This window comes from Schistocerca americana, chromosome X, assembly GCF_021461395.2.
Source record: "Schistocerca americana isolate TAMUIC-IGC-003095 chromosome X, iqSchAmer2.1, whole genome shotgun sequence".
Taxonomy (NCBI): domain Eukaryota; kingdom Metazoa; phylum Arthropoda; class Insecta; order Orthoptera; family Acrididae; genus Schistocerca; species Schistocerca americana.
In genome coordinates, this window is record NC_060130.1 from 192,469,172 (window position 1) to 192,491,210 (window position 22,039).

Consider the following 22,039-nt stretch of genomic DNA (forward strand, 5'->3'; position numbering starts at 1 on the left):
CTAAGTTCATGACCTCTTGAGCAAACAAAGTCTGGAGGGATCTCCCTCTTATTCTTTCTAAAAGTTCCTACTATTGTATGTTTCTTTTTCAGGAGCTCTTCAGTCAGTGGTATGGAACAAAACCAGTTGTCTAGTGTCACATTGCGTCCTGTGCCTCCGATAGGCTGTACAAGTCTACTTACTATCTCCTTAGGCGAGTTTGACAGTGCAAAGGGACCCTCTAAGTGTTTCCCCAACATAGATTTCCATCCCCAAAGTATACCATGTTTTAGCGTCACATAAGGTGAAAATTTTCAAACTACATTTTGCAGGCTTGCTTGGTATATACTGTCGGAAACTGCATTTGCCTCTAAATGCAACCAGTTGTTCATCCACTGTTGTATATTCAGACAGTATAATTACTGACACAGATTGACATGAGTAATTCAAATACTTCTCTGAATGCAGCTAGGTGATAGAATTTCATTCAATTGTTATTTGCTCTCTCCAGCCATTTAACTGTAGCATACCTTTTCATTATTTAACTCACATTTCCAGAAAGTAGTGTAAAGTTTAAGTTGTTGTTTCAGAAAATTCACGCTGTTGTTTCTCTTTACACACAGTTGCGTATAGGCCAAATTTGTGGAATCATATTTTCGTGTTTACCTGTAATTTAATTGACTTATTCTTAATCAACTATTACGTTTATCATGAGTGAAAAGTGCTTGACTTGCCATAGAATCTTAGATCGGCGCTTTGGTGTGACGGGTGCTGAAGTTTTTCCCATGTGGGCGACTGTAGTGGCGTGGGAGTGGGGGAAGTAAATGATACTCGTCAGTGGTTTCATAGGATATGTAGTAGAGGTAGGATGATACTAGAACAGGAGGGGAAAATTGGCACCCTTCAGGCTGAGTTAGATGTGGCCGGGGGGGATCTTGACACGTTAAGGAGGGAGAAGGGCAAAGAGAGGCGAGAAGTGGCAACAGGAGGAACAGGCCTAGAACTTTGTCTGACAGCTTCATGGTGAATGTGGAAAATAGATTTGACCTGTTGCTTTGGTTAGAAGCTGGTGAGCCTCAAGCAGTTGCAGGTGTAGACAGGGCACAACAAACTTTCAGCAGCAAATTGAAAAGTAGGAATGTAGGGAAATCAGTAAAGAGAAAGAAAGTGTTGGTGTTAGGTAGTTCCCATGGAAGAGGTGTTGGCCAAGTTTTGCACGATGAACTAGAATGAGAATACCAGGTCACCAATTTTTTTAAATCTAGTGCTGGTCTGGAGCAGGTGACAGAGGATTTAGGATCACTTTGCAAAGATTTCACTACGGAAGACACCTTGGTTACAGTGGGTGGGCCAGGTAAGATATTGACAGAGTTCCTGGGTGCAGTACATAGTGTGACCTGGCAAAGATTGCATCAGCATCGAACCATACTAGTGTTGAGTTTGTATATGCTCTTGGGCACCATGACCAACCCAATTTGAACTCTTCTGTCAGTAGAGTTAATTTGGAGTTGGTTGGTTGGTTTGGGGAAGGAGACCAGACAGCGTGGTCATCGATCTCATCGGATTAGGGAAGGATGGGGAAGGAAGTCGACCGTGTCCTTTCAGAGGAACCATCCCGGCGTGATTTAGGGAAATCACGGAAAACCTAAATCAGGATGGCCAGATGCGGGATTGAACCGTCGTCCTCCCGAATTTGGAGTTGGAATGGCTGCTTATGTCAGGTGCAGGGTCACACATTGCTGTGGTTCCTGTTGGTTCTCTCAATATGTGGGATTATACTAGGCATGGCCTTCACCTCAACAGAAAAGGGAAGGATAAACTGGCTGAGCAAATAGCAGGACAGTTAAAGGGGGGAGGGACTGTCATGAGTGATAAAATACCAGTGGTTATAGTGTTCAGGGAAGACTCTTTTTAGGGTAGGGAGGACAGAAAGAAACCAAGTTTTAAGAGAGGTTAGGATTGAGACAAACCTTCTGTTTGAGAAAGAAACCAAAAAAACATAATTCTAGCTTGTTACATCAGCATAAACAGCTGCTGGTTAAGAATTTTAACAATCAGCAGAATTATATTACAAAACCAATAGTCAATGGCCTCTCAGAGCATGGCAAGCAGTTCCTTCTGTTAAATGTTAATACTGAACAGGATATAAAATATGTTAAATCTGAACTCAAGAGGGTAATCAATAAGGCAAAAATTGATTATTTTAGGACACTCCTCAGAGACATTCACTGGAGTGATGTTTACAGTGCTCATGACATGAATGAAAAATATAACACTTTTGCTAATAAAGTGCTTACCTTATTTGAACACACTTTTCCCCCAAAACTAGCCAAGGTTAGAGCACAGTCTACAAAGAAGTCATGGATTATTCAAGGAATAGAGGTGTCTTGTAAAACAAAAAGAAAACTGTATCTGTCAATCCAAAACAGTTCTGATGATGACGCTATAGCACATTACAAGAGATACTGCAAAATATTAAAGACTGTAATACGGACATCAAAGCAAATATATTACATGGAAAAGATAGTCATATCAGATAACAAAATAAAGACAACATGGGATATAGTGAAGTGGGAGACTGGTAGAACCAGATATGAAGCGGGGCAAATAGCATTAAGAGTAAATAATACATTGGTGACAGATGTGTATAATGTTGCAGAACTTCTTAACAAACATTTTACAACTGTTACTGAAAAGATGGGGTTGCCAGATTCTGTAGATGCTGCCGTGGGATACCTTAGACCAGACATTTCAAGTAACTTCCATAATATGAATCTGACCCTCACTACCCCAACAGAAGTAATGTCCATCTTGGCCCACACCATTAGCTGTGCCGTCTAACGCACTGCTAGTCACTGCCAGTCCCTGGCACGAATCTGCCCGATGGATTAGTGTCGAAGTCCGGTATGCCGGCCAGTCTATGGATGGTTTTTAAGGCAGTTTTCCATCTGCCTCAGCGAATGCGGGCTGGTTCCCCTTATTCTGCCTCAGTTACGCTATGTCAGCGATTGCTGTGCAAAAATTTTCTCCGCGTATGTGTACACCATATTTAGTCTACCACAAAAACATAAAACATTGGGGCTACACTCTGGTGTGAAGCGTTACTAGGGAAGAGGGTCCACTGGGGGACGAACCGCACAATAACTCTGGGTTTGGTGTGGGGCGGTAGTGGGGTGAGTGGACTGCTGTAGCCTGTTGTTGGGTTGTAAACCACTGAGGGCTATGGCATGGAAAAAGCCTCTCCATCATTTCTAGGTTCCCAGTTCCACACAATACAATACGATACAACGTCCATCATAAAATCCTTAAAATCAAAAACATCTGGTAAGTATGATGAAATATCAACACAGTTAATTAAAGAATGTGATTCTGAGTTAAGTAACATATTAAGCTATCTGTGTAACCAGTCATTTATCAGTGGAATCTTATCACAAATAACATACTGTCATAGTTGCAGTTCAGATTTCTAAAGGGTTCTGATATTGAGAAGGCTATCTTCACTTACAGTGAAAATGTACTTAATTCATTAGACAAAAAATTGCAAGTAACTGGTATATATTGTGATCTGTCAGAGGCATTTGACTGTGTAAATCACAATATCCTTTTAAGTAAATTACAGTATTATGGTGTAACAGGAAATGCTGCAAAATGGTTCAAATCTAATATCTCTGGCAGGAAACAAAGGGTGTTATTAAGAAAGAAACATGTATTGAGCTATTAGGCATCAGCCAACTGGGAACTAATTACATGTGGGGTCCCACAAGGTTCCATCTTAGGGTCCTTACTTTTTCTTGTGTATATCAATGGCCTTTCATCAGTAACATTACCAGATGCCAAGTTCATTTTGTTTGCCGATGATACAAACATTGAAATAAATAGCAAATCAAGTGTAGTCTTAGAAAGACCAGCTAATAAAATATTTGTGGACATTAATCACTGGTTCCTAGCCAATTCATTGTCACTAAATTTTGAAAAAAACACACTAAATGCAGTTCAGAACTTGTAAGGATTGTCCCACGAGTATATGCCTAACAGATGATGACAAGCAGATAGAAGAAGTGGACAGTGTTAAATTCTTAGGATTACAACTTGATAATAATTTCAACTGGGAGGAGCACACTTCAGAACTGCAGAAGTGTCTAACCAAATCTCCATTTTCAATGCGAATTCTGTCAGACATAGGAGATATAAAAATGAAAAACCTGGCATACTATGATTACTTTCACTCCATCATGTCATATGGGATTACTTTTTGGGGTAATTCATCAAGCCAAGCTAAAGCAATGTGCAATAAGAGTTATATGTGGTATGAACTCAAGAACATCCTGTAGAGGCCTGTTTAGGGAACTAGGGATACTAACTACTGCTTCACAATATATTCATTCATTAATGAAATTTGTCATTAAAAATATATCACTTTTTCAAAAAAACAGCGCAGTTAATGGAATCAGTTCTAGAAATAAGAATAAACTTCACAAGGATTTGACGTCACTTACTCTTGTAAAAAATTGTGTGCCTTATTCAGGAACACACATTTCCAATAACTTGCCAACAGCCATAAAAAACATAACAACCAATGAAATTCAGTTTAAGAGAAGCCTAAAGGATTTATTGGTGGCCAACTCCTCCTACTCCATTCATGAATTTCTCAGTCGAACCAACAGATTTTTGTGTGTGTTACAATCAAACTTCTGCACCATTTCAGTGCAATAATGTGTTCACTGTAAATAAGTACTGTAGTAGTTATGTGTTTATTACCTTATAAATAAAATAAACATTTTTAAAAATTTTAAAATCTGTGTATTAATGTGACCTTCGTAAATGAGTGTTGTAAAATGATCCTTTTATATAGTGTACATTAAAAAAATGACAATCATTCCACTTGGGACCTTTGGAAGGTACATTAGCTGATGTGTTTTAGTTGTAAATACTTTATTTGTCATGTATTATTGTTTGTCTGACATGTTCTACATCCTGGAGGACCTCCTGATTACGAATCAAAAGGAATGACAGTAAATCTAATCTAATGTCTTATACTACATTACGTTATTTTGTGAAGTTTATCTATTGTGCAGGATGAAGCAGGTGATTTTTTGTAGGTGATTATTATCATTATTATTATTATTATTATTATTCTTTCTTTTCTCAGACGTTATGTCCGGTCAAAAATGGAAAGTGACGCGGACCTTGGTCAAGCGTCACTTCCTTTTAACTGTACAGTATATGTTGCATTGCATTTAGGAACTTTCACGTAATTGAACATGTATCAATAATTACAGATATCTGTAGTTGTATATATAAGTTTGGATGTAGCTGTATTGCGTTGATGTACTGGTGGATATTGTGTGGTATGACTCCTGTAGTTAACAGTATAATTGGTATAATGTCACCTTTATCCTGATGCCACACGTCCTTGACTTCCTCAGCCAGTTGGATGTATTTTTCAATTTTTTCTCCTGTTTTCTTCTGTATATTTGTTGTATTGGGTATGGATATTTCGATTAGTTGTGTTGATTTCTTCTTTTTATTGGTGAGTATGAAGTCAGCTTTGTTATGTGGTGGTGTTTTATCTGTTATAATGGTTCTGTTCCAGTATAATTTGTATTCATCATTCTCCAGTACATTTTGTGGTGCATACTAGTATGTGGGAACATGTTGTTTTATTAGTTTATGTTGTATGGCAAGTTGTTGATGTATTATTTTTGCTACATTGTCATGTGTTCTGATGTATTCTGTATTTGCTAGTATTGTACATCCACTTGTGATGTGATCTACTGTTTCTATTTGTTGTTTGCAAAGTCTGCATTTATCTGTTGTGGTATTGGGATCTTTAATAATACGCTTGCTGTAATATCTGGTGTTTATTGTTTGATCCTGTATTGCAATCATGAATCCTTCCATCTCACTGTATATATTGCCTTTTGTTAGCCATGTGTTGGATGCGTCTTGATCGATGTGTGGCTGTGTTAGATGATACGGGTGCTTGCCATGTAGTGTTTTCTTTTTCCAATTTACTTTCTTCGTATCTGTTGATGTTATGTGATCTAAAGGGTTGTAGGAGTGGTTATGAAATTGAAGTGGTGTAGCCGATGTATTTATATGAGTGATTGCTTTGTGTATTTTGCTAGTTTCTGCTCGTTCTAGAAAAAATTTTCTTAAATTGTCTACCTGTCCATAATGTAGGTTTTTTATGTCGATAAATCCCCTTCCTCCTTCCTTTCTGCTTAATGTGAATCTTTCTGTTGCTGAATGTATGTGATGTATTCTATATTTGTGGCATTGTGATCGTGTAAGTGTATTGAGTGCATCTAGGTCTGTGTTACTCCATTTCACTATTCCAAATGAGTAGGTCAATATTGGTATAGCATAAGTATTTATAGCTTTTGTCTTGTTTCTTGCTGTCAATTCTGTTTTCAGTATTTTTGTTAGTCTTTGTCTATATTTTTCTTTTAGTTCTTTTTAATATTTGTATTATCTATTCCTATTTTTTGTCTGTATCCTATATATTTATAGGCATCTGGTTTTTTCCATCGCTTCTATGCAGTCGCTGTGGTTATCCAATATGTAATCTTCCTGTTTAGTGTGTTTTCCCTTAACTATGCTATTTTTCTTACATTTGTCTGTTCCAAAAGCCATATTTATGTCATTGCTGAATACTTCTGTTATCTTTAGTAATTGGTTGAGCTGTTGATTTGTTGCTGTCAGTAGTTTCAGATCATCCATGTATAGCAAATGTGTGATTTTGTGTTGGTATGTTCCAGTAATATTGTATCCATAATTTGTGTTGTTTAGCATGTTGGATAGTGGGTTCAGAGCAAGGCAGAACCAGAAAGGACTTAATGAGTCTCCTTGGTATATTCCACACTTAATCTGTATTGGCTGTGATGTGATATTATTTGAATTTGTTTGGATATTAAGTGTGGTTTTCCAATTTTTCATTACTATGTTTAGGAACTGTATCAATTTCGGATCTACTTTGTATATTTCCAATATTTGTAGTAACCATGAATGGGGTACACTATCAAAAGCTTTATGGTAATCAATGTATGCGTAGCGTAGCGGCCTTTGTTTAGTTTTAGCTTGATATGTCACTTCTGCATCTATTATCAGTTGCTCTTTACATCCTCGCGCTCCTTTGCAACAGCCTTTTTGTTCTACATTTATAATTTTGTTCTGTGTTGTATGTGTCATTAATTTTTGTGTAATGACTGAAGTTAATATTTTGTATATTGTTGGTAGGCATGTTATGGGGCGATATTTAGCTGGGTTTGCTGTGTCTGCTTGATCTTTAGTTTTCAGATAGGTTATTCCATGTGTAAGTGTATCAGGGAATGTGTATGGGTCTGCAATGTAACTGTTAAATAATTTAGTAAGATGTGAATGTGTTGAGGTGAACTTCTTTAGCCAGAAATTTGCTATTTTATCTTTTCCAGGGGCTTTCCAATTGTGCATAGAATTAATTGCTCGGGTGACTTCATGTTGCAAAATTACCACTTCAGGCATTTGTGGTATCATCTTGTATGTGTCTGTTTCTGCTTGTATCCACCGTGCATGTCTGTTATGTTGTACCGGGTTTGACCACATGTTGCTCCAGAAGTGTTCCATGTCTGTTATGTTTGGTGGATTGTCTATTTTAATGTGTGTATTATCTACTGTCTTGTAAAATTTCTTTTGGTTTGTGTTGAATGTTTGGTTTTGTTTCCTTCTATTTTTACTTTTTTTGTATCTTCTAAGTCATTTGGCCAATGCTTGTAATTTTTGCTTCTTTCCATCTAATTGCTCTATCGCTTCTTGTTGTGTGATTTTACCTAACCTTTTTTGTTTTTTGTCTGATATTTCATTTCTTATAAATTGTGTTAGCTGTCCGATGTCTTTTCTCAGTTTTTCTATTCTGATCTGTAGCCTGTGTTGCCATGCTGGTTGGTTCTGATCTCTGCCTAGTGTGTATATTTAGTGTAGTGAGTGCTTCTATATAAACCAGTAGTTGTAACTCTTCCATAGTTGTATTTTCATTTATTTTGTTGTGTATGATTGTGTTGATAGTTGTTATTGTTGTTTCGACTTGCGTTTTTTTGGTGGTCTATGCAAGAATGGTCTAATGTCTGTGTTTTTGTCTTTGTATTCTGTATATGTCAGCTGAAATTTTTCTTCTATATCTAACATGTGTGTCACTTCGTGTTCTATTTGTGCTTGTTCTGGTGGCTGTCTTAAGATTTTGTTTTCCTCTGATTGTTTAATTGATGCGTGGTGTTCATTATTTGTTTGCTCTGGGATGTTTGAGTCCATTACTGTATTTTATTCTTCTTCTGATTGCATATTATTTTGTTCCAGTATTTGTTGTACTTGTTGTTTGATGTTCTCTGATTCTGACTGGGGTATCCTGTTATTTTTGATTATTACACGGATCTGATCAGCTAGTCATTGTTCTGTTAAAAATTTTAATTCTGGGTATCTGGTAATAAATGTTGTGTATACTTGTGATCTGTATCCAGTTGTGTTGGTTCCTAAGTTTTTTGCTTGGTAATAGCAGAACATGAGGTGTCGGTTAACTTCATCAGACCATCTCATCCTCTGTCTTTGTTTTCTTTCTAGGGTGGTTGCAGGAAGCATGTCCTGCAAAACACCTCTATTTGGATTTAAATCATTTTCCGTGTGGCTAGCAGTGTCATTACCATTTTGGACGGGCATAGGGTTCAAGCGTCGTCCCCGACCATGACAGCGCTTGTCCGAGGCCTCATTAGTTCTGTCCTGAACCAACTAATCGCACTAAAAGGGGGGTTAGCCCTATTAGTGGTTTGTTCTTTTCGTCGCCTTTTACAACTGGCAGAACAACATACCAGAGGCCTATTCTTTTCCCGGGCCTCCACGGGGATTATTATTATTATTATTATTATTATTATTATTATTGTTATTATTTAAGAATTAAGTATCAAGTAGTATTTAAGTATTATTAAGTAGAAACACTGGAACACGTGAGGCAATACTGACCTTACGACTTATCCTAGAAGAAAGATTAAGGAAAGGCAAACCTACGTTTCTAGCATTTGTAGACTTAAAGAAAGCTTTTGACAATGTTGACTGGAATACTCTCTTTCAAACTCTAAAGGTGGCAGGGGCAAAATAGAGGGAGCGGCAGGCTATTTACAATTTTTACAGAAACCAGATGGCAGTTATAAGAGTAGAGGGACATGAAAGGGAAGCTGTGGTTGGGAAGGGAGCAAGACAGGGTTGTAGTCTCTCCTCGATGTTATTCAATCTGTATATTGAGCAAGCAGTAAAGGAAACAAAAGAAAAATTCAGAGTATGTATTAAAATCCATGGAGAAGAAATAAAAACTTTGAGGTTCGCCAATGACATTGTAATTCTGTCAGAGACAGCAAAGGACTTGGAAGAGCAGTTGAATGGAATGAACAGTGTCTTGAAAGGAGGATATAAGATGAACATCAACAAAAGCAAAACGAGGATAATGGAATGTAGTCGAATTAAGTCAGGTGATGCTGAGGGAATTAGATTAGGAAATGAGACACTTAAAGTAGTAAAGGAGTTTTGCTATTTGGGGAGCAAAATAACTGATGATGGTCGAAGTAGAGAGGATATAAAATGTAGACTGGCAATGGCAAGGAAAGCGTTTCTGAAGAAGAGAAATTTGTTAACATCGAGTATAGATTTAAGTGTCAGGAAGTCATTTCTGAAAGTATATGTATGGAGTGTAGCCATGTATGGAAGTGAAACATGGATGATAAATAGTTTGGACAAGAAGAGAATAGAAGCTTTCGAAATGTGGTGCTACAGAAGAATGCTGAAGATTAGATGGCTAGACCACATAACTAATGAGGAAGTATTGAATAGGATTGGGGAGAAGAGAAGTTTGTGGCACAACTTGACCAGAAGAAGGGATCGGTTGGTAGGACATGTTCTGAGGCATCAAGGGATCACCAATTTAGTATTGGAGGGCAGCGTGGAGGGTCAAAATCGTAGAGGGAGACCAAGAGATGAATACACTAAGCAAATTCAGAAGGATGTAGGTTGCAGTAGGTACTGGGAGATGAAGAGGCTTGCACAGGATAGAGTAGCATGGAGAGCTGCATCAAACCAGTCTCAGGACTGAAGACCACAACAACAACAACAACAACAAGTATTTAGTGGAGTAATAAGGTGATATTATGAGGATAATAGGTAAAGTTATTATGTTGATACAATGAGGAGATATTAGATGTATTTAATGAAGTATTTATGTATTACTTATGTGATGAGGAGAATGATGTTGGGTAGGGACTGGATAGGGAACATAACTTTTTCTTACCATGGAGAAAGTTTATGAAAGACACATATAGTCTGCAAGGTTTGTAGAGCAAGTTGTTTTCGGTCTGAAGTAACAGATGCAAGTAAATACTCAGTTAAATTTATGCAGGAAGGTTGGGTCTATGTGAAGTGTGACACCTTTTGTAATTAGGCAACATGTCAGTAATCTGTGCACTGGAAAGTGATTAAGTGTCTTGTTGGTAATTAATGTGAAGTACGTGACACTTTCAAATAGGAAGTAAGCTGGAGAATGTTTTTAGGGAATTAACAACTATACCTATACACCACTACATACTTGTACACTGTTGAAAGATAATGAGAAGTCAGAAATGTTTATTTCTGAACTTATGAAATCTTTTTACTTACACTGAATCATACAAGGTAAGTCAAGAAAACACATCTGAACACTTGTGGGTAGATGTATTCAATATTCAAAAGGCTCTATAAATTGAACTACTTATTGTATCAGACTATATACTTGAGACATATAACTGTTCTGTTACTATTTCTGAAAATCTGATGAATGATGGGAGTTATATAGTTACTTTTCTGAAAACATGATGAGGTATATACTAAGTTTTTGAAACATTTTACCCCAGATGGCAGACTTATAATGAATTTGTTTTGTGCTTGATGTGCACCAAGTGTTACAACCCAATAGTGAATTACTAAAACATGTAATGATCTGCATTCATTTGTACAGAAATTCTAGTTTTTAAGTTTTTAAAGTGTTTCACCACAACCATATCCCACACAATGACTTTTAAATATCTAAGTGGTGTTACATATTTTCTTTGCTGTTTTGTTATTTATGTAAGCAACTATGAGTATGGGAGTGATTCTTGAATGATACTATCAGGTACAAAGACTACTTTGCCATTGAATACTATACCCACACCGCATAAAAAAAAACTGCATAACACTATCATTTTTGTAAATACCTTGAAGATACTGTCTGATAACTAGTAATATATGTATACTATTCTTTGAACTACTTGTAAACAGAAGGCACCATGCGATTTTATTTAGATGTCTATGACACAAAACAAGCAAATCCTATTTTCATCGAAGTGCGTAAAAGATATCGGGCGAGTTATTGACATCTGTGGGCACTTGCTTCCCAAAATTTGATACATAATATCATCTGTGTACAGTATATAATTTTGTGTATTACCTTTGTGGACATTGTCCAATTCAATCCGGTTTTAAGTGAATATTCAACCAGAAATGGTATGTAAATTTCAGACAACACCATGATCTGGAGAGGACATTTTCATTTTTATGCTTTCAGTGTTAGTTATATGACATGTTCTATGGGCATTTACCATAGTGTTAACAAATATGGTATTTCATTGATGTTGTATATTATCCTCACCCACGAGTTGAACCAAACTGATAGTGAACTGGGCTGTGTGTTTAAACGCACTACATGGTACCCTCAACTGGACTTGGACTTAAATTGTCATAAAGAACTTTTAGTTAAGTGCTAGATTTTACCATGTGGTATCCCGAATTGAAGCTGTGCCATGTTAGCACACCGGACTTATATTTGAACTACTATACACATAATCTGGTATCCTGGAACTGAGTAGTGCTTATGTAGCACACAGAACTTTAACAAATGCCTTGACGTTTTAGTACTGTCTATGCTGCACACAGTATTTCATGAACTACTGACAATGTAAAATAGTACTGTAGCCATGGTAGTGCCAAAAAGGTACAGAGGACTTGTTTCTAAGATATGGTATCGCATTTTTCGGTAGCAAAATTGGTATAGTAATCTACAATAGTGCAAATGATATAGTATTTTACAGTTATGATGAAAGTAACAGAAAAGACTGTTTTCAAAATAGTATTAACTTTTCAAAAAATTTAGTAACTTTAGGAAGTCAATTGAATAAGAAAACAAATCATTTATCTTAGTATTTTCTGCATCCAAGTTAAAATTTACAGATTGCCGAGTGTTAGTTTTAGTCTTGTTGCCCCTAATGCGTTAATATTTGCTTTACAGTTTTTGTCTTAGTGTAAGTATTTTTTTTTAATATTGCTAATTAGTAGTTATACAAAATTCAAATTTATTTATTTACTTTTTTCAAGATGAGTTAGTATTTGCTTTTGCCTAAGGGTTTGCCAAGTATTCTTTTCACTCAAACTTCAAATCAGTTAAAAAATCATTTTTATGTTTCTCTGGTTTCTTTTTGAAATGCAGATTCTGAAAGCCTTGTTTATCTTGGAATTTTCTCATGAAATATTTCACATATGTGGTTAGGGAACGTTGGATTCTGAATTTTATACACTGAAAAATGTTGTTGGAAATATCCTGGGAGCTGTGTCCACTCCTAAAAAATCAAGACCATTAACAGTATGAAGAAATCTTTGTTTATGTGAATATATATTTTCATAATTGTTCTATTGTGATGATGATGATGATGATGACAAAAATTGCTGTCCATCTAACACTGGTGGCTCATGCAAAATTTTACCAATGTGCTACAATACTACAAATATAAACAGATTTTTTTTGACTGTATCGTCATGACAGGATTGACTTAATACTGTTGTGATATTAGCCTTACATAATGAACTAAGCTCATGTATGATATTTTTATCTACATCTATGTAGATACTCGGCAGTTGACCACATGATGCGTGGCAGGGTGTAGCCTTTACCAGTGGTAGTCATTCCCTTTCCTGCTACACTCAAAATATAGCATGGGAGAAATGACGGTCCACCTTTGTGTGGGCCCTAATTTCTCATGTCTTATCTTATTGGTACTTATATGGAAAGTATATTTGGTGGCAGTAGAATCATTCTGTAGTCAGAGTCAAATACCATTTCTCTAAATTTTCTTAATAGTTTTCTTCAAAAACATCGTCTTCCCATTTGAGTCGCTGAAGTATCTCCATAATACTCGTGTGTTGTTCAAACCAACTGGTAACAAGTCTAGCAACACACCTCTGAACTGCTTCAATGTCTTCCTTTAATATGATCTGCTGCAGATCCAAAATACTCAATCAATATTCGAGAATAGATCACTAGTATCCTATATGACATCTGCTTTACAGGTAACCACAAAACTGGTTATCATCCACCTTCACAACCACAATCCTCACATGCACATTCCATTTCATATTGCTTTGCAACATTACATTCACATGTTTAAATGATTTGACTGTGCCAAGTGGCACACTACTAATGCTGTTACAGAACAAATTTCTTTCCCTACTCATCCACATTAACTTACATTTTTGTACATGAAGAGCTAGCTGCCATTCATGACAACTAGGAATCTTCAAATAAATTTGTAGTTGAAATATGGACAACAAGCAGCCCTATAATGGAATGACCATAATGAAAATTTGTGCTGGGCTGGGATTTGAACCCTGATTTTCTGCTTATTGCAAGAGGTCATCTTACCATTAAGCTACCCAAGCATGCCTCATGGGCAGACTCGATCTTCTATATGTTGTTAACCATGTGTCTATAACCTACACTAGTACATCCATTATGTCTATTCCCATACAGGGGAGACATTTTAATTGAAAGTCACTTGCCCAGTGTTGGTAGTTAAATAAGATATTGCAGTGCCTGTGTTGTTCAGAAGTACAATGTAGTGGTCTGTCTGACATGTATGTATGTCCAGAGGACCACTGCATCACACCTCTTATGAAAACAAGCAGTGCTATATTGTATCTTAAGTAGAAATCTTGTCTAAGGCATCTTGTATCCCATTACAGTCACACAACAGTGAAAAGTTCCTGTACATCACATTATTATCAGTAAATAAACAGATTGCTGCCCACCCTATATGTTTATGATTTCCATTGTTTCTTTTTTGTTAATGCACTGATGTCCTAGATCTTTCACCCCTTCTACCCCACGCATTACTGTTCATGAATAACAAACATGGAAAGCAAATAACACACTGTACACATCACAAACACAAATCCAATGCTCTTCATACACTTTCATACTAAATCTCCTCATATACTCACTTTTTTACCACCACCTACAACCTTTTGACTTACAAGTGTAGTAATCTTAACTAAATTGAATATATTAATTTTACCAATATAAATTTAACTGTTTAAATGTATTTAAAATTTTATAATTGAAACTTTATCATTATGATGAGGGAAAAGAAGCACAGAGCAACAAGAATCAAATGTGAGCTGACAAACTGCCAGCTGGTATGCTTGACCAGTGCACCATGGCACTGATATGTCAAGTATTGCTCACAAATCCCTCATACTTTACTCACAAATTATTAGAGAGAACTTTACATTTTTTATGGCCCATGCAGGTGACATATGATAGTAAGTTCAAAGGGGCATCCACCCATTTCTACTCACACAGTTTGATCCAGATTTGTTAGGATTAAAATTTGGAATAGGTGTACCTAACTCTAATTCTTCCTTTCTTCTCCAAAAATCTACTGGAAAAGGGCCTCTTCAGTAGAACATATACTGAATTTACCATATTGCTTTCACAGCACCTTACAGACATCTTCAAAGAAAAATACTGACTTGTGAATGACATCATGCCCTTAGTGCCACCAGGGATAATGTCACACCAGAGCATGTGCAATCAAAACAGACAGTTTTATTGCTTTTTTGAGTTGAGCATAGTGTGGATGACCATTTCAGCACTTGACACTTGTTTCTGGTTATCATATGGAGAGCACTACAAAACATTTTTTCGTCCATTTTATTTGCATACCAGCACACATTTTATGAGAAATGGTATAATTTTAGTGCAATGTTTACAGTGAGCTGTAGGATGTTAAAACATGATCACCAGCCACACTGCCATCAGTAGTCAGCAACAAACTGGTGCAGGAAAATCACTAAAGAAATTCATGAAAACTATCAGTTTTGTCATATCTCCACTGCCATAACTTTTTACAGACTTCTTCATGCATTTTGTATGGGATCACGTCCAAATGATTAGGCTATAACGGGTTCTGTGCTCGTTGTGTTCCAAAACGACTTTCTGAGAATCACAGAACTCAGCTGATGACTGCTTCTCTTGACAGTCTTCTCTCAATGTGTAGAAATTAGGGATTAAGGTGGGTAAGAGGATTGTTGAGGGAGAATTATGGTGAATTAGTGGGGAGTTACTCTTTGTGTAATAATGCAGATGGAGATGATACAGTGATTAACATGTCGATAATTGATGGAAGAAGTAATTAGTACCTCTGGTGTAGTGTTTTAGGCTGGAAGCAGTAGACTATAGGTGTTGATAGGCAAGAGTGAAGATTTCTTCAGTGGGTTCATAGCAGCAAGCCATAATGAGATGTATTGAATGGTTGGACTTACGAGTTTCAGAAGAAAGTAGAAATTGGTGCACAGGTGGTCTTAGGACTGAGAAATGAGAAATTCCACAGAGTATTTTTTAGAAGCAATTGGAGGCCATGCTACACTTCTTGACTGCAGTCGATGCAGCAAGTCTTGTCTATTGATTACATTACCACCACCAATTATCATCATCATCTGGAATCTGTTGTTTGTACAACAGCTACAAAATTGCAGTAAATATAAGGCATACCTGGTAGATTTCTACAGCTGTATCTGAAAGAACTTCTCTGTATTCAGTGAGATCAAAATTCTGTAGACACTGTTCATTCTGTAGTGATGTGTTTTCAGTTTGGAATGTTTTGTCTCCACTATACTGTTTCAGATTATGCAGATGTCTCACAGTATTTGAAAGCCACAAAACCATTATATCAATATCATCATGGCCTTTCTTAGTAACTTTTTCGATGGTGTAGATAGTTGCTGTCAGGAGTAATCATACTTTCTCATAATCATTTTGACAGTCGGCACACCTAATGCACATGAACAAAATGTATGCAGGCAATCCTGGCAGTAATGTTACAGCAATATGTGGCTTTAATTCTGCAATTAAAAGAATGTAAAATTCATAAACAATGGAAGCACTTCAATAAAGAGAACACATGAGTGAACATAATGAAAAATTATTCAGGGATATATACTGACCAAATATCACATGCCTAACAATATGTCTAATATCCTCTTTGTGAAACTCAAAAATTCCTTGGTAATGTCTTTCCTTCTTTCTTATCCCTCTTCTGTTATTCCTTTGACCTTGCCTCTTCACTAGCATTTCCTCTATTGAGTTTTCAGCTGTTTCAGCATTGTTATCTAATTTGCTGGAAAACACTAGGGGAAAAAATGTAATATTGTTTCTGAAGCAGTTACACAATCATTATGACAGCACCTCTCAAAATATGGAATAATTTTAACATCCTGTTTATTGGTCTTAAAAATATACTTACACCCTGCATCCTTCAGCACTTCAGTTTGCAATTTTAAGCTGTTCTTGCATTGTGAAAGTTCCTCGTTAGCTAAATCTAGTTTTTCTTGAAGAACCTGGAATTTGTACACAACACATTTAGAAATAATTAATATATCTAAAATGTATTTTGCCATTTGCACTGATTGTGGTAAAAGTATAAGGAAACAAAACTGTATTTGCAGGCAATGGATTGGGAAAAAATAACAAAGAATAATAAATGTGGGATTAATTATAAAACTGCTGGGGAAATGATTGCACTACAAATTGCATCTATTTGCAAACCATTACAAGAAAAATTCCAGTGATGATGTTAGATGAAAAAGATCTTGCATTTCTCCTTGGACCATACTGATTTTTTCAATAATGATGGATGGGCCGGATTTATGTACAGTTCCTTATTATCTAGTGAGAAGGTATCACGAAAGGTTATCCTCAGGAGTCACATTCTCTGGCCACAAAAAATCATAAGATATATTCATTGTATCTCTGTCAATTAAACCTTATACTTATTTCCTCACAAATCATTTGTAATTATTGGTCCATGTACATTGGGTGAAGTTTAACAAAACACAAGAAACTAAATACAGTTCATCAGCATTCTTAAAATAGGGACTTCATAGTTCAAGGATATATTAAACAGGTTTGGAAGCTACAGAAGATGATCACAGCATTTACAATCTTATAGTCATATCAGGAGGGTGAAATCTGTAACTCTGGGCGTACCAAGAGTATCCTGAGAGGAAGCATTCAGTAAGTAATGTAAAGGAGTACAATGCTTTAACATTTCTGGCTCAGTTCTTTACTGCATTATGAGCATGAAATCTGCAGCTAAATGACAGATGCAAAGCTGCCAGGATTTTTCTATGCTCAAACCAGTAGATTGTATACCATAATCAAAGAAATGAAGCAGATGATGCAATACTGGGAGAAACTAAACTGCTTTCAGAATAAGATTTTCACTCTGCAGCGGAGTGTGTGCCTGTCAGGAAGTTTAACTATACTGCTTGCATATAGTGGCACTGAACTGCTAACTCATTACAAAAACAGCAATAAATTGGATAATAATATTTTAAAATATAACAACTGGAATTTACATAATTATTCATGGTATCAGCAAAGTTTTCTCAGATGAGCTGCAGCTTGGCACAGGGTAAATGACAGCCAGTTGAGTCTTTGATTAGTACCCAACACAGTCAACATGTCTGCAACACATATCATTGTAAATATAATGCTTTCAATCAAAATTTCCATAATCAATCTAATGTTCATGACAATTTTCATAACACATGTATATCTTCCAACATGCCTGTGTGAGAAGTGAAACCATTACAGATATGTTGACATTACAACATTTTATTTCTGCGTAAAGAATATTTCATATCAAGTTGCTGTTAACGTAATAAAAATGTACTGGTAATCTAATAACTTACATATTCACACACGCCTTATTGCCACATTCTGCAAAGTAGATGTGAAAGTTAATTTAGCATCAGTTCCAGTCAACTCTACTCTTCACGAAAGAATGCCACTGACATAGGAATGAAGGTGAGTGACCATTATGTGGAATTGTGATGAGGTTGGGTGAATGTGCATTGCTGTTGTTCAACTTTTAACATATTGTTTCTCAGCCACTCATGTGCACTAGTCCTGTCCATTATCTTAGTTGCCTCAGCCAGTTTCCAGCTGCAGAGCTTCATGATAAACCAAGTTACTTCTCATACTACAGGAAACAGACTCAGAAGGAGTATGGATTTCAGTTTGAACTTTTCAGTGCTCCAGGAAAGTGTGTTTTTAAGTGCAAGTACATTTCTTAGGTAAGCACAGCACTTCCATCACATTGGAGTGACATTAGTTAGCTGGAAAGTAGTGTTTGAGACAGTGAGATCAATGTGGGAATGTTTAGCTTCGATAGAAATTTTTAGAGTAATGTCTTTGTGTGATTCTTTCTCCATTTAGATCGACTTTGAACTTCCTTTTCAGTTATTATTGACAACAGCTGCCAGTAGCCAGCTGGAAGTGATGTATTCAACTGACAGCATTTATCATTTTGCAGTCCAGAGCTCATATCTCTGAATCTGTCCTGAAAGTAGTTTGGTAAGTTCAGGGCTTTCAGTTATTGACTCTGGAGTATTGAGAAGTTCAACCCTCTCTCACAGGTCAAGTCAAGGCTGGCAACCCTTATTTCAACTTACTGGGTAGTGTGGCAGTGCCGAGAAGTTATCCAGTTCTACTAATAATGCTTCAGATTAAATCTACAGAGCAGTAAATCACATTATTTGTGTAGCACACTGGTCATTGCTAAGAGTAGTGCATTCCAAATGCTGCCATGGATGGAATTGCATGCAATGTCACAGAAGCTCTGACATATGGACAAAAGGAATGTTTCAAACCCAACATTGCATAGTAATGAATGCAGCCATAAGGGTGATTGTTGTTTTAGTAATATAGTGGGGTTTAATAGCTGTTATTAAAATAGAATAAAAAGTTATGAAAGTAGTGATAAAATTATAATATGGTTTATAGGAAATTAGGAGTAGCATAGTATACAAATACTAGTTTGACAAAGAGAGAATGAAATTTTTCACAGAAAAAAAAAAAACATGAAGAAATTAAGACCGAAGATGAGTTGTGTAACAACTGCAGGTGTAAATTGATTCCAATAGAAAATAAACTGTTTTTTTTATTAACAAGAATATGAATTTTATTGGCTGGAAAGACAATTTATCAGAGTTTTGCTTAATTGAATAATAAAGGTAATTATCTCATGTTAGTGCGTAGGTGCTCACCCAGAGGATACCAGCTCTAATGGTGGTGATGGAAGAAAGTTTCATCACAGGAATCTGGACAAGGGGATGAGGCAGGGAAAAGGTGGAAGCAGAGAAGAGAGGTGGGGTAACATCCCTAAAGTGTGTCACTCAGTCACTATGAGAGGGCATTTTGTACTGTTGGTTATTCCTCAATCAAATGTGAATGTAAAGTTTTACAAACACCCTCCAAGGATTTGATTTGAAGAATGAAGTATGTGAAGTGAGAGTTTACTTTCATTCCACGCTAATCTGCAATGACAGAAAAAAACTGCACAGCAAAAGCACTCAGCACAGTCAACTACACAAGAAAAAAAAGAGAAAAAATAAAAAAAAGAAAGAAGAAAAATGAAATGGACACTTCTCTGCTGGGTCACAAGATGAAAGCAACAAACATTTTCCACTAGTACCTGACAGAGAAAACAGCATGGTATTTGTGCTTAGCCATGAAGTTCAGCATTAAGTAAGGGACTAACTGGAAACATCTAAAAAATTGCCATAATTATGAACTCTTAAAAAGACCACAGAAAACTACAACTGTTATTGCTGATTTGGTCTCAGTCCTCTATGCATTCTCCTATTGTTAAGTTTTGTTACTGAGAAGAAAGCATAGAATAATACATTGTTTCCCCATTACAGCAGTCTGTATTATCACCTCTTCATGCATGTGTGTTTCCTCCTAAGACATCCTGTACATGCTATAAGCTGTTTTAATTAAGTTTTTAAACATTAATATGATCTGAATTAATATTCACCAGCTTTTCTGAAGTCACTCTTATAATTTCATGTTGCATAAAAGCCTCAGTTTGAGTTTGTGGGCTTTTAGTTAAGCTTGGAGACAAAAGCTTGTGCTGATTATCATTCTCCTCTCTGAGTTTCTCATTTTCTTGTTGGAGTTGTTCTCTTTCTGCTTGCCACTTATTTTTCTCTTGGTGCAATTCGTCTTCCAGCTGCCTACATGAATTTACAGTTTAAAGAGTTAATGATTCCCAGACTTAACTAACAAAAATAAGATATGGTACTGCATTTTTGCACATACCTGTTTATCTTCTTCTGTGCTTCAAATGCCAGTACTAGCTCCACAACCTCATTTATTAAGTGTACATGACTTCCATAGTTGATACTAGCAACATTCTTCAAACCTTCAATTTGCTTTGCTAGAATACTGTGTAACTGAATGCATTCCTCTCGCCATCTGTCAACTTCAAGTTGCAGCTGATTGTACTGCTCTGAATGAGAACAAATTTATAACACTGTCATAAATAAATAAAATTAATACTAATTCAAGTATAACAAAATAACACCAGTCGTGTAGAAAATCAGATGTTATGCTGCTGAACAGTCACCTGTGAATGTCAAGTTACCATCCCTAGAGTATTTGGATACACAGACTTAAAATGCACATCAGGAACACATTCTCAAACATTATATCTATTATATTTGTTTTAGTGTTATAGCAATTTTATACCTTTAGCATGTAGTATGATAGAATAATTATTTCTGTCTAGAACTGGCAGTATTTGTAAAAACCTGCACTTACAGAAGTCCTCAATTATTAGAAAGAGCATCTATGGAGGAAAAAAAAACTGTTTTTCAGAATGAAAACCATGAACGTGGCCATTTGGGAACAACAGCAACAAGAAAGATCCTCTATGATGAAGGAACAATTTGATCTTACTTAGCAATTCTTCTCATCCTGGACCATCATCTAATGTTTGATTAGAACAGCAATCATTGAATGATAGCTGAAGTTTAGTCATATTTGCATGTAATCTTCGATTTTCCACTTCCAGTTGCTGCAACTGAAATTGACATATAAAAGGTGTCTCAAGAATGATGCCTCAGAGGTAACAGATACTTAAAACAGAATTAAACTGACTCAACACTGCTCAGTTTATGTTCCTGGCTCAAAAAAGATTTTTATGTAATGATGTCACTTATCATTTTTTATGTACAATTTGAGGTACCTTAATATGCAGTGGTCTTTGTAGTATTGCATACTTGAGATTACCTCAGAGTCTGTCACACATCTATAAGTATGAAGAACCTTGTCTCTTAACTGTGTCTACATTGGAGTCTATTTCTCAACAGAGTATTTGTTAAACAAACATGCCGTAAAAATGTCAATTTTCTCTGGTCCTCTTCCCTAACAGTTAGTTGAAAATGGAGCTATTTATACTTTTTAACACTATTGGTGAATGGGGTTGTTCATATTAATAGTTGGGTCTTTTGCAGCTCTGTTTGTTTTATAATCAGTTTCATCATACCAATAATAAACACCCACAGCCACTGCACATACCAAATGTATAACAGTGTCATGTGTAGCCTGCAACATCAAATGTTGCCTAAAGAAATAGTTGTTTTATGTTATGGACTAAAATCTACATCCAAGTTTTATTTCAGTTTCAACACCATGTCTAAATGCCATAATAAACATGTTTAAAATACTCTAATGCTAACTATGAATGAGCACTTTTTAAAAAACAAAAATTATGACATTGTAGCCTCGTTGCCTGGGAGGCCCCATCCAGGAAAGTTCAGCCCCGGGTTGCAAGTCTTATTTCAGGTGACGCAACGCTGGGTGGCTTGCATGTCAGTGGTGGTGGTGGTAGTGGTGGTGGTGGTGACACAACAC

The 22,039-nt window shown here is 36.2% G+C and overlaps 1 protein-coding gene across 1 annotated transcript in view; it reads right to left on the minus strand.

Annotated features, from left to right (window-relative positions):
- LOC124555903 (unconventional myosin-Vb-like) overlaps positions 1 to 22,039 on the minus strand; it is a 143,466-nt gene that overhangs the window by 51,714 nt on the left and 69,713 nt on the right. Inside the window, exons 4-7 of the mRNA XM_047129961.1 lie at positions 20,571 to 20,633; positions 16,581 to 16,674; positions 16,282 to 16,464; positions 15,830 to 16,059 (exon numbers count right to left, since the gene is read on the minus strand). Coding sequence (XP_046985917.1) covers positions 15,830 to 16,059; positions 16,282 to 16,464; positions 16,581 to 16,674; positions 20,571 to 20,633 — 570 coding nt within the window. The remainder of the gene's footprint in view (positions 1 to 15,829; positions 16,060 to 16,281; positions 16,465 to 16,580; positions 16,675 to 20,570; positions 20,634 to 22,039) is intronic.